At 42.1% G+C, this 13,977-nt stretch overlaps 1 protein-coding gene across 1 annotated transcript in view; it reads left to right on the forward strand.

Moving 5' to 3' along the window:
• GRIK3 (glutamate ionotropic receptor kainate type subunit 3) overlaps positions 1-13,977 on the forward strand; it is a 131,862-nt gene that overhangs the window by 17,710 nt on the left and 100,175 nt on the right. Inside the window, exons 2-4 of the mRNA XM_032227932.1 lie at positions 2,728-2,985; positions 5,115-5,296; positions 9,906-9,959. Of these exons, the coding sequence (XP_032083823.1) occupies positions 2,728-2,985; positions 5,115-5,296; positions 9,906-9,959 (494 nt within the window). The remainder of the gene's footprint in view (positions 1-2,727; positions 2,986-5,114; positions 5,297-9,905; positions 9,960-13,977) is intronic.

The following is a 13,977-nucleotide window of genomic DNA, read 5'->3' on the forward strand; positions in this document are numbered from 1 at the left end:
ATGTCCACATATGCTACACTAAGGTTGTGAGCTTAAATGGTTAGCTTAGAACAGCTGCTCAGTTTGTGAGCTAACTGCAAAAACTTCCATTTCTGCAGTTTACTCATATGAGGAGCAACTGTCCAGAGTACTAGTGGGCAATCTCACAATCTCTCCTTTATCCAGAGAGACTTTATCAGCCACCATTCAACCTCTGGCTGCTGTTCATCTCACAATGTTGTCCTACTTCTTCAGAAAACTCTAGAGTTTATATATACGCATACGTAGAATCATAAGGCTGGAAGGGACCTTGAAGATCTTTTATTCCAACTCCCTGTTCAAGATGGAAGACTTTATTGCATCCCAGGCATATGACCATCCAATCTTTTCTTTAAAATCTCCAGTGATGGAGAACCCACAACCTCTGGAGGCAAGCAGTTCCATTGATAATTGTTCTTAATATGAGAAAAAATCTAATTATTTCTAGATTGGATCTCTCTTTTACAAGCTTCTACCCCTTATTTCTTGTACTGCAGTTTGGTTCTTTGGAAAATAAGTCAATGTGAAAACCTCTCAAGTACTGGAAGATACCTATCATGTCCTTCCTAATCCTTGTCTTCTTATTTTCTCCAGTTCACTACGATCCACACTGGAAGCCAGGAGCCAGTATTTTCTGTTATTTCTGTGCATTGCAAAATTGACATTAATCAATACAGATTAATTCTGTTACTGTATTTCAGCTTCACATTATGGCAAAAATCATTTCCCATATGTACTTGGGGAAAGACAGTTCTTCACTATCTCACCTCCACACAGAAATACACATAGCATTACTTATTCAGTGTTCTACAATCTCTCTCTCTCTCTCTCCCTCCCTCTCTCCCCCCCATCTCCATCATGATGTTTTCTTTTATAGTCTATCCTATCCAGTTGTCAAAATCACAAATCATTTTTTCTATAATAAATGTACAGACTGGAAACGGTTGTTTGCTTCTGCTCTGATCAAACAGGTCAATTGGACCATCTCAGAAAGTTCTATCATTTTCACCAACTACTCCTCCATTGTAGTATTGCAGATCTTTCAATCTTCATGTGTACAATAAGCTCCCTGCAGTTATCATATATAAAAGCAAAGTTCCATTTTTTCCAACTATTTATCCAGTAGTCCCAGAAGGAAAAGTTCCAGTTCCAGTTTTATATTAATCTTTAAAAACCTCTGAAGCAGTGTATGCATTTGGACCAGTGGTGGGATTCAGGCGGTTCGCACTGGTTTGGCAGAACCAATAACTAATTTTTTGTTGAGTTTGGCAAACCAGCTCTAAAATGGCCAGACTAGCATGCATTCATGTTCCTCCAACTTTAGTGTAGCCTGTGTGGACATAAAGTTCACATAGATCAGTTGCCACAACTTCAGTTCTCTGCCTAAACCAACATTTGCATTAGCAATGTTGTAAGTTTCAATGGAGGCATTTGATTTAAAGATGTTGATCAAAATCAGTCACGAAAACAGATCCATGGCATGATATACTTACATGTGGACTGGAACAGATATATAGCTGATCCAGTTCACATGTACAAATGCCATATTATGGATCTGTTGTCATTCCATTGCTTCTCTTCAGCCCTTTCTCTGGACCTTCTGCATGTCCTCAGTGCATAAACAGATGCCATTTGACTGACAGCCTGGATGAAGCCAATCGACCTTGCTTGATATGCCATGCTGTTGGATGGCATTTGGAGTTTCTCTGTTTGGCAAGGCAGGTCAGGTGGCTTTTATGGCTCAAAATGAAGTACAAAGGCTGATTCATGCCTTCTGCATAACCTAATTTGCCTTCTTGGTCTAGAAATGCCCGCAGCCCATTCCTGAAGGCCCAGGGGTCCTTTTCTGTAGACTTTGTCAAATCATCTTCCTTCAGAAATCTCTTTCCTCCAGTCTCATGGTATTCTGGAAACATTTCAGTGTTGCAAATCATTTTGCTGAAGGATGTGTGTACTCAGTGTGTCACAACCCTGGAAAGCTGAGGTGATAACAAACATAAAGCTCTGGGCTACAACTCTGAAGATACACAATTCTTCTGATCTGCCTTTAATAGTTGGGAATGGAAATTCCATATATTCTGATCATAGCTGAACCCAAAGCCAGAGCCAACATCTGTGTTCTCTTTATAATATTTGTAAAATGTTTGCTCTAATACAGACTTTTGTGAATAAAATTAAATGATGTATGGGCAGTTACTAGAATGGCTAAGCTTATGCCATTGGACAGCACTGCCCTCAAGATGATGTAGTTCTCGTAGGGATCCAGGAAGCCTTCAGAGGAGGCATAACACCAATTTGCTATGGTGATATGCCAGTTCCACAACAAGCAGGGTCAAGAGATAGCTTAGTCTGTTGTTTAAGCATCTTTGCATCATGTGATTCATGCCAACTGCACCATGTACACACCACTGAAACGCTGTGACCAGTATTGGTAATGGATACAAACACAGTCATAGTGTAAAAACTACTAGGGAAAATGAAAACTTAAAGTTAGAATGGAAAGCTAATGGATACAGAAAGAAGCATAGAAAGACACATCATGCTTAGTACTTAAGTGCTAAATGAACATTACAATTACTTGCTGGTGAGGCGGAATAACACCTGGGAGGCTCCTGGGCTGGTTGGTCAGCCACACCATGGCTTCTGTAAGTTACACCTGATATCCTCCAGAGTAAGCCTGGCTAACGGTCTGGATCCTTTTCTTCCCAGCCTGTGACCAGCTTGCCCTGGGTGTTGTAGCCATTTTTGGGCCTTCTCAGGGCTCATGCACGAATGCGGTCCAGTCCATCTGCAATGCACTGGAAGTTCCTCACATACAGCTGCGGTGGAAACATCACCCTTTGGACAATAAGGACACCTTTTATGTCAACCTCTACCCGGATTATGCCTCTCTCAGCCATGCCATCTTGGACCTTGTACAGTATCTGAAGTGGCGGTCGGCCACTGTGGTGTACGATGATAGCACAGGTAAGTTGGACTGTTGTCAAAAATGTCTCCATTGGCCTTATTCCCTAAGCCTCAGGGAAAATATGGATGGTGGCTACAAGAAAGGGAACAAGTGTTAAAGTTGCCCACATTCAGGAGAATGGACTAGATTGGCCCTGTCACCAGAGTCTCTTGCAGCTATTTCCTGGGCTCTTCCAATGGTGATAGTCCTGTTTTCACTAGTGTGGGCTGCCCTTGTGCTCCAACTCCTCTTTTGTTGGGCAATCTTTAATTTTCTCTCTGTGTTGTAAGTTCTGTCATGTGATGTTTCTTTGAGTAAAGACCTGACTCTGCCAGCTGGCTGAAGGCTTCCCATTGGGACGGTTGACTGACTAATAACAGATCTCTCACACACACCACTCATCCTATTCCCACCCACCCCTTTTTAATTAGGGTTGAGTAGTTATCTTTTTATTATTATTTAGTTCCTATAGTGTATAGGTTTTGTAAAATTTTATCTTTTTAATATTGCAAATCACCTAGAATTGCCTTGGGGTAAGGTGGGTGGTCAATACATTTAATTAATAAATAAATAGTATAAATGTATTAAAATAATATTAATATGCTACTAAATAATATTTCTAACACTTCGGAGTGGCTGCAAAATGAGTGCTACTAGCATATTAAATAATAATGGTTGCCTCTTCTAATCTGCTAGAACTTATTCATTTCTTTTAGTGGGTCTCCATGGTCATGTATATGGAGATTCTCAGTCACCCAGGTCATGGTTGTCTATGTTGCCATGAACTGAGGAAGCTTCTCGGATGAGAAGCAAAACATCTTCAAGGAAAAACAAAGTCCAGTTGCCTTTTGAAAAAGCACCTTTGAGCCTCCTTGGTAATGGTTCTCCTTGGCTACAATAGGAAAAGGCTGTCCCTCTCCCTGCCCTTAGTCTTTCTCGGGGCAGTCTGATGACCTCCCTCAGATGACTGCTAGGCTAGACTTTCTCCTTCAGATCTCAAATAGGGAAGGGTCCAGTTTTGCTGTCTTTCCCCAGAGGAGAGAGAACTGGTGATTCCTCCATCAAGGAGATACTTGAGCCAACAGCATGCACCCATTTTCTGGAGGAGATGTCAGAGGATTGCTTCTGGCACTAGATGCCATTTAATGACACTTGTTCTTTTCAGCTTTCATTTCCTTAGCTTAAACTTGCTGCTGCTGTTGCTGTAATTGCAAAACCTGCTCACCTATGTAGATTCAGCAATACTTCGTCTGGGCCAGGTGTTTTTCTGAATTGTTTTGGGATAACACAATAGCATAATTGCAATCACAGATTATTCTTCTGTACAATGGAATAAATTTTCTCTAATGAGCATTTGTCTGAACTTTCAAATCCATTTGACATTGGGAAGACAGCTTTTTATGGCCCTGTATAATTCAGAGTGCTAGATTCACCAACCTGGATCAGTCCAGAGCACCCCAGAAATTCTCCAGTGAAAAAATTCTGTCCTCTCATGACTCTGTACTGCCTTGTTCTCTCTTAAGAAGCAGTAGTATGGGTGTTGTGGCCCATCAGAGCTGGCAGCAGATTCAGACAGTGGGGAGGTTGAGGAGGAACATGGACCAGTCCTGGGGTCTGGGGAAGGCTCTGTGTCAGAGGCAGAGAGGGGACCAGAGCCCTATGCTTTCAGAGCATATCAGCTGCTTTCAGAGTCAGACATCAGTGAGGCAGATGAACAGCTGGAGCCTGTTCCCAGTGTGCCAGATGAAGGGAACAACTAAGGAACAGGGGTCGACTTGGGAGTAAGTCCACAGGTGAATGATGAATGGCCCCTCCCATGGGAAATAAAAGAGGAACGAAAGGGGAGTGGAGTTTGCAGGAGACAATTAGTTCACTTAATTGGTTCATGACTCTCTGAGACTCCTTGCCGAGTTTTGCAGATCTCAGCCTGTCAGTTCTCCAAGCCAGATAAGGTCTGTGACCGTAAATCCTCCCTTGAAAAACTTTGATGCATGTGAATGAGCAGAATTCGCAGTAAATTAATAAAAGGGGTTTTTGTTGGGACAAGAAGTTTGCTTCATGCTCTTGGGAAGCCTCGGTCAGAAGAATGGGTCAAAATGCCCGCATAACTGCTACCCACTATTTTGTGTTGGTCCCTGTCTTCCCCAAGGCCTTATCCGACTGCAGGAGTTGATTATGGCTCCATCCAGGTACAACATCCGTCTGAAAATCCGACAGTTGCCCCTCGACACAGAAGATTCCCGGCCTCTGCTAAAGGAAATGAAACGGGGAAGAGAGTTCCGGATCATCTTTGACTGCACCCACACAATGGCTGTGCATATCCTCAAGCAGGTAGGGTGTGTGTGTGTGTGTGTGTGTGTGTGTGTGTGTGTGTGTGTGTATGTGTATTGCAAGGCCTAGCAGTTCTGATGGTGCTTTTCATATCTCTGCTCAGTGATGAAGCTCAGGATTGTGACTGCAGGTCAGTCTTTCAGTTGCTAGCTATACTGGCTTCATTTGGAGCAGATATGAGAAGTAGAATGAGGAGCAAGATCTGGGAGCAGCTGTAATATCTCTGTAGTTTCTGGTCCTGGTTTTTACATCATAGAAATTGTTGTTGATAGTTCATTTTCCTTGTAGCTCCTCATGTACCTGAATGTGGCTATGATGTCTCCTTTAAGTTGTCTGTTTTCAGGGTGAGCATTTCAGTTTCCTTCAGCCTATCCTTATAAAGTGTGTCCTCAAGTCCCCGAGTCCTCTTCGTTGCCCTCTTCTTAGTCCTTCCTATTCTGTCAATGTCAATTTTCAGATGACACTAAGCTGGCAGGAATAGCCAATAGCCCAGAAGATCCAGATGGACTATGAGAAACTGAAACAACCTGAAAGTGAATGGAGAGAAAAGTAAGGTTCTACACTTAGGCAAGAAAAACCAAATGTAAGGTTCTACACTTAGGCAAGAAAAACCAAATGTACAGCTACAGATTAGGTGAAACCTGGCTCAATAGCAGTAACTGTGAGAGGAATCTTGGAGTCCTAGTGGACAATCATTTAAATATAAGAAAGCCGTGTGTGGCAGTAGCCAAAAAAGCCAATACAATCATAGGCTGCATTAATAGAGAGATAGAATAGGCCCAGTACTCTTCAATATCTTCATAAGTGACTTAGATGAGGAAATAGAAGGGAAACTCATCAAATTTCAGATGATATTAAGATGACAGGAAAAGCCAACACCCTAGATGATAAGATCAAGATCCAGGTCAATCTTGACAGACTTGAACCCTGGGCCCTAACTAGCGAAATGAGATTCAATGTAGAGAAAAGTAAAGTCTTACACTTAGGCAAGAAACTTTTGGTTAAGTACACACAGAGCTTGGAGTATGAACTTAGTAGTATAGGTTGTAGGCTTATCTTTTCAGAGGTTTTACCTATATATAAGGAACAAAAAGGGAAAGGCCAGCACGTAGTAGAGCTTAATGTGTGGCTAAAGGAATGGTGTAAAAGGGAAGGCAGCTGGTCCAATGGAAAACTGTACAAAAGAGATGGTTTGCATCCATCAAAGAAAGGGACTGAGTTACTTGGCATTAAATTCACAGATTTTCTGGATAAACATTTAAACTGAACAGTGGGAACAGAGAATTAATTGATACAGAACATTTCTGTCCCCAGCAATCTAAAATTAATACAGTTATCAGTGCATGTAACATAGATATTTTGCGGGTAAGATTATCAATCTTGCTGTCAAGCAAAACCAAGTGTTTAATCGTGAGTGCCATACCATGTGCTCTAATCAAACAGGTGGCAGGAAAGTAGGGTCAGTCAGGCACAACAGTAGACACAGGGTCAATCAAAATGGACTCAAATGTCTATACACCAATGCAAAGAGTATGAGGAATAAACAGAATTAGAAATTCAAGTAAATGAGGGCAGATATGATATTGTTTCCATTATGGAAACTTGGTGGGATGAAATCCACAAATGGAACATATGAATAAAAGAGAAGGTGGAGTTGCACTATATATAAGAAAACTACATGTCTACAGAAATAGAGCACAACAATGATTAAAATTATTTTGAATGCATTTGGGTCAATATTAAGGGGGGGAATTGTATTTATTAAATTATTAAATTTTATTAAAATGACATTGCTATAGGTGTGTACTATAGGCCACCCAACCAAACAGAGGAAATAGATGAACTTTTTGCTAGTCAGCTAACTAAGGTATGTAGGAAGCACATCACAATAGTAATTTTAACTACCCTGCCATCAACTTGGAGACAAACTCTGCCCCAAGTAGAAGATCCAACAGGTTCCTAACAAACCTAGCAGACAACTTTATTTCCCAAAAAGTAGAGAAGGGAAAAAAGGGGATCAACCATATTGGACTTAATTCTCACTAACAGAGATGAAATGATAGAAGATGTTGAAGCTGCAGGAACCTTGGGAGTGAGTGATCATACAATATTGGAATTCAACATTATGGAAGCATAAGCAATAGAACAAAGTCAAGCTAGAGTCTTGGACTTTAAGAGATCTGATTTTAATAAACAGAGAGAACTTGGGAAGGATTCCATGGATAAGAATCCTCAAGGGGAAAACAAATCAAGAAACTTGGAAAATTTGAATTGTCTAGTTTAAAGAAAAGAAGGACCAGGAGAGACATGATAGCAATCTTCCAATATCTCAGGGGATGCCACAAAGAAGAGGGAGTCAAGCTATTCTCCAAAGCATCTGAAGGCAGGACAAGAAGCAACGGGTGGAAACTAATCAAGGAGAGAAGCAACCTAGAACTAAGGAGAAATTTCCTGACAGTCAGAACAATTAATCAGTGGAACAACTTGCCGCCAGAAGTTGTGAATGCTTCAACACTGGAAGTCTTTAAGAAGATGTTGGATAGCCATTTGTCTGAATTGGTGTAGGGTTTCCTGCCTAAGCAGGGGGTTGGACTAGAAGACCTCCAAGGTCCCTTCCAACTCTGTTATTCTATTCTGTTCTAAAGCATATAGACTGGGTGAAATAGCAGTAACTCCAAGGGATCTTGGAGTCTTAGTGGACTCCAAATGTAAGAATGCAGTGTGCAGCGGCAGCCAAAAAAGTCAATGGAACCCTAAATTGCATTAAGAAATGGATTCACTCAAGATCATGTGAGGTACTAATACCATTCTATAAAGCCTTAGTAAGACCACACCTAGAATACTGCATCCAGTTTTGGTCTGCGTACTACAAAAAAGATTTTGAGACTCTAGAAAAAGTAAAGAAGAGCAACAAAGAGGATAGCAAAAGCACTTAGACTTATATACTGCTCAACAGTGCTTTACAGCCCTCTCTAAGCGGCTTATAGAGTCAGAATACTGCCCCAAACAATCTGGGTCCTCATTTTACCCATCTTGGAAGGATGGAAGGCTGAATCAACTTTGAACCTGGTGAGATTCAAACTGCTAAATTGCAGGTAGCTGGCAGTCAGCAGAAATAGCCTGCATTCTAACCACTGCACCACCACAAGCTCTTGATTAGGGGACTGGAGGCTAAAACATATGAAGAACGATTGCAGGAATTGGGCATGTCTAGTCTAGTGAAGAGAAGGACCAGGGGAGACATCATAACACTCTTCTAATACTTGAGGGGCTGCTAGGGGGGGGGGGATAACCTATTTTCCAAAGCACCTGAGGACTTGATAAGGAACAATGAATGGAAACTGATCAAGGAGAAATTCAATCTAGAAATAAGGATAAATTCCCAGCATTCCATTCTCAGTTGCTTATTGATTTCTTTCACAATTTCTTTGACCCAGGAAATATTTCTAACAAGATTGGAAGTTGGTACATGACAACTGGACTTATTTTCTTGTTGGTTTGAAATGTTTCACCGTTTGTCCTAGTAGCTTCTTCAGTCTGAGCAAGTTGGTTAGGGGAAATCTGAGTAGGCAGAGAGTTGTTGGAATGTAGCAATTCCTAAAATTCTAATGCTAAAAATTCTAATCCTAAAACTGGAAAACTCTTCCCTCAATAGAGGTGGAAACTTTATACACCTGTCCCTCATTTTTTTTATGCTGCTCTCTCATCAATCCCCGGGAAGAGTAAGACCACTTCACAGCTTCACCAGGGGGGGGGAGGGGGAGGTTCCATGACGCTCAGCTGTCCTGTGTGATCATCGTAATCTTTTTTCCCACTTTTTAAAGCATTTTACCACCTATTCGCAAGAACCGGTAGTAAAAAAATGCTCTAAAAAGTGAAAAAAAGGTTCCAGCAATCACATGGATCACCTGTGAGCTGCACAATTGTTGGAACCTTCCCCCCCCCACCACCACCACCACTTTTTAAAGCTTTTTTTTCCTGCCGGTTCGGGTGAATAAGTAGAGAAAAAATGTTTTAAAAAATGAAAAAAGTTGACCATGCCCACCCAGTCACATGACCCTCCCACCAAGCCATGCCCACAGAACTGGTGGCAAAAAATTAGATTTCACCACTGTCTTAAGGGTTTTAGGAGTTGGTACATTCCAATTGCCATGACGCAACTTCCATACAACTCTGAGACTGAGAATCTTCATTGACATTTCTAACTAGAGTTTCCTCACATTGATGAAGTGACCCAGGATTATTTTTTAAATAGCTGTATAGTAAATGGCAAATCAGTACTCCAACTACCCTATGTCATTGTGCTTCTCATAACCCTTGGCCTTCTGATCCAGTTCGGCTTTATCCCTTTGTAGTTCTCAAGATGACAGCTGTCATGGTGCAATCAAACCTCTGGCAGATGTTTCCTATTGCAAGAAGGGTCCTCAGGCCTAACAAGCAGGGATTCTTGACCAGCATTGGTCCTCCTAGCAATGGGGATGGTCTCAGCTTCCAGGAACTGCTTGTCCATCAGCAAAGGGGTCCTTTCTGATCAGGCCTTGGGTGCCTCTTCCTCTGGGTTCAATTTCACAAGTAGTCTTTTAACCTCCTTCTCTCTGCATTTTCCCAGGCCATGGCGATGGGGATGATGACAGAATACTACCATTTCATCTTCACCACACTGGTAACGTATCTTTACTCATTTAACAGTCTTGCCTTCCACAAACTGAGTCTGACACTCTTGCTCTCTGAGAAATTCACTCTAATCAGGGCCAGAAAGGGGCAGATGTTCTTGAGAGACATAGAAATGAGGATCGTGTGCACTGTATTTTTGTGAATGAGTATATAGACATTCTGAAAACAAATGTTCTGTGATGGATCTTGGGTTCGGATCTAATCTGGCCAACAGAGTAAACTCTTAAATATTGAACATACTCTCCATGGAAACCCAATTTTTTGGGTGTGTGTGTGCATTTTTGAGTTTATAATTCTTAGCTTATGTGTGCCTATATACTGTATGGGGAAAAAGAAGTCTAGAATACATTTTATATCCAATATACACTGGTGCAATTTTTAGTCCTTGGCATATGACTACAATTGGGTCCACAATTTCCATCACTAAGCAATGTGGTTCTTAAGTGAGTAATGGCATAATCAGAGCCAATTTTATGATCAATTTTATCACAGTCTAAGCAAATGTAATGGAATGCATGGATGACCTTGGGGAAGGAGGGAAGAGATGCTATCTAGGAAACAATGAAGGGCAGCAGGGAATCCCTGTCACTTAATAGTCCAGAGGAAGAAACTTAGAAGCACCTGTCCTAATAGATCAAGCCATTGAAGGTGCCGGGCGGCAGCAGTGGGGAGTTTGTGCCTTTAGACCTGTTAGATTCTGTGACAATAAAGCTGTCAGGCTCACGAAAGCAGGAGCCAGGATAGAGTTCAAAAGCACTTAATGATACAAGAATCTGATCTACTAACAGCCAACTCCAATTGGCACCTGATAAGAGTCAAGTGGGGGGGGGGCTGTACTTAGGTCTCTTTTGGGGGCATAGAGATTCCAAACTGATCGTGGCCATCTCCTACATCAGCCTTACAATGAAATAAAATTAGTTCATGTTGTGTCTCCTGTCTGGTTTACCTGGGAGGGTTGATAGCAAACCACATGGTCCTTAAATGAATCACGTGGTTGCTAAGCAAATCCAGCTTTCCCCAATTGACTTTACTTGTCAGAGGCTGGCAGGAGAGGTCATAAATCATGATCATGTGACCAGAAGACACTGCAGCTGTCATAAATGCAAGTCAGTTGCCACGTGCCTGAACTGCAATTTCATATGACTAAGGAATGGTGCGATGCTCATCATTTCAAGGACAGCCTGCAAGTGTCTTTTTCCAAGGCCATTGCAACTAACTTCAGACCATTATTAAATGAATGGTTGTAAGTTGAGGATTACCTGTACCTGGAGTTACTCCCATTCTTTTGTGCTTTGCTGCAAGGAGCTTGTTTGGGGGAAGGAAAGGAAAATAGCTTGGGAAGAGACGCAGAGTGATCCGTCACAGAGGCCATGGGATGGCCCGTTGGTTGAACAAATGCATCTTTTTCAGCCAGGGAAGTAAACTTGGAGGGGTGAGGGGGGGGGGGAAGAATCTCTTCAGTTTCTCTTGTTGTTCCCACCATGTCACTTCCAGCCCCCGTAACCTCAGCTGGGGTCTGCTGGGGCCTGACTTTATCTCCAGAGCAAACTTGTCCATGGAAACAACATTTCATTTTTAAAATTACATCCTCCCCCTCCCACCCCCCCGCCCCCCCCGGTACTCAGCCCTGCCAGTAAAGTGATATTTTGGTGACCACTACCATTGTTATCTTTCCTGAGCAGCTTCTGCAACTGTCTGATAGCTTCAGAGCTGGAACCTTGTTTCTGAAGTCAAAATCGAAGATAAGGAAGACGGTGTTTTGGGGCAGGTGAAAATAATGGAAATAAAAGACCAGATAAACCACCGCAACAAGTGTTGTTTTCCTGAAATGTCAGCTGAAGTGTAGACAAGATGTAGGTCCTGCTCACAGGTGCCCATGCTGTGGGATTGCTGCAATGCTCTCTCCCCACTGGCTGCCCTTGGAGCATATTTAGAAGCTTCAGCTGGTGCAAAACACAGCAGCAAGTGCCGTCGTGCTACTGGATGCAGCGTATGCCTACCACTGCTCTATTAGCTGCATTGGCTTCCTAAGTGTAGCCAGGTGCAATTTAAAGTGCTGGGAGTCACCTATAAAGCCCTTCATGGCTTCAGCCATGTGACCTATGGGACTTTTCTCTCCCCACCAGTATCTACCTGGCCCATTAGATCGCAGAGGAGAGGCAAGATCTGGGTCTCGTCCATGACAGAGAGCCATCTGGCAGGACCTTGGAAGAGAGGGTGGGATTGACCATCAGACCAGTCTGTGGACCCTCATCCCCCTGGAGGGCCTGCTGGCTTTTTGCAAGGCATTTATTACTGAGTCATGCAGTTGAACCTGATAGTTTTAAAGCCATGCTGCAGAAAATTAGTTCAGGGTATGCTATGAGAAATATATCAGTAGCATTGAAAAGAAAGCCGAAAGCAGAACTGGGCAGAATGGAAATGAGGGGAAGAATTCTTTGGATTGAAGAAGCAACTGAAGGAGACATTCCCTGGCTTTAGCTCACAAGAAAGATGGAAATCTGAGGATTTGCCCACACCATAAATAATTAAACAAATATGTTCAAGCAGAGTCTTATAATAGCCTGATATGAGTGAATTCTTAGCAGAATCTCCATAGATTTCCTTAGATATTCTGAGCAGAACTTGCAGGCACAATGCTGAATGAATCAGCTAAATTTTGACATATACTACTGGATGAAAAACAACAACATAGCTTTGTATTTTTAATACATCAGGTCAATTTTCAGTGCAGGCGGGCAGGCCGGAAGTGTTTCAGTGCACCACACAATTGATGAAAGGCACTCCAAGAATCAGGATATACATGAAGGACACTCTTGTGTAACACTGATAAAAGCTGATTTAAAGAAACAAAACAAAACAAACAGGTTATCCAATATTAAAGTACAAGATGTACAGTATTTTGTAGGAATATTAGTGAAAGATGCCATTAAATCAGACAAGGCAAAAAAAAAAGGCAGTTGCAGTTATGCCAAAACTGACATGCTAGAAACAAACTTAGAAGTTCATGGGAAAATGTAAATAATGTCACAAAACTGAAGAGTAGCTTGAGTGATGTTTTATTCCAGGAAAAAAGATCCTGCAACAAGACACACATTTCATGAATCAGATTTGGGGTGGGGGAGGGAAACCAATAGGTTAGAATGCTACTTAGATTCAAATATTTTCATTTCTATCTATATGGAAGAAAGTTGAGAGGGTAACCAATCACAAATTCTTGATTATCATCCTGCTGAGAGAACTAATTTATATCCAGAATAACGGGGTGAACTGTGATCCTAAAAGCTAGGGAAGTAGCTTACAGCAGAACCACCCACTGGGCCATCACATCTGGCGGCAATTCACATAGGCCACAAAAGCAGGAGAAGTTCTTCAGGCCGTTTGTTTGGTGATTTGAGGGCATGCCAAGGATGCTGGATGTTTCAGTCTCTCTTGTCTGAGCTGTCCAAATATAAAGGCTTTTTTGTCAAGATCACCAGAAGATCATGCCTCACTCATTACAGGATACAAATTTAATTTGCCTGAATGATGTTAACATAGGGTTGGGATGGCGAACCTATGGCACGCAGAGCCATTTGTCAGGGCATGCGAGACATTTATTTATTTATTTATTTATTTATTTATTTATTTATTTATTTATTTATTTATTTATTAGACTTATATACCGCTTCATAGGGCTTTCAGCCCTCTCTAAGCGGTTTACAAATTTTTTTAGCAAATTGAGTCAGCAACTTGCCCCCACAGTCTGGGTCCTCATTTCACTCACCTCGGAAGGATGGAAGGCTGAGTCGACCTTGAGCCGGTGAGATTTGAACCGCTGAACTGCAGATCACAGTCAGCTAAAGTGGCCTGCAGTATTGCACCCTAACCACTGCGCCACCTCGGCATTGCCCTGTCAGCTGGCCAGCACACATGCGCACACTGGCCAGCTGAGTTCAACTTTTTTTAAAGCCATTTTTTGCCCTCCACAGACTCCAGAGACTTTATAGGAGCCTGGGGAGGCCGAA

This window comes from Thamnophis elegans, chromosome 12 (genome assembly GCF_009769535.1).
Source record: "Thamnophis elegans isolate rThaEle1 chromosome 12, rThaEle1.pri, whole genome shotgun sequence".
Lineage (NCBI taxonomy): Eukaryota > Metazoa > Chordata > Lepidosauria > Squamata > Colubridae > Thamnophis > Thamnophis elegans.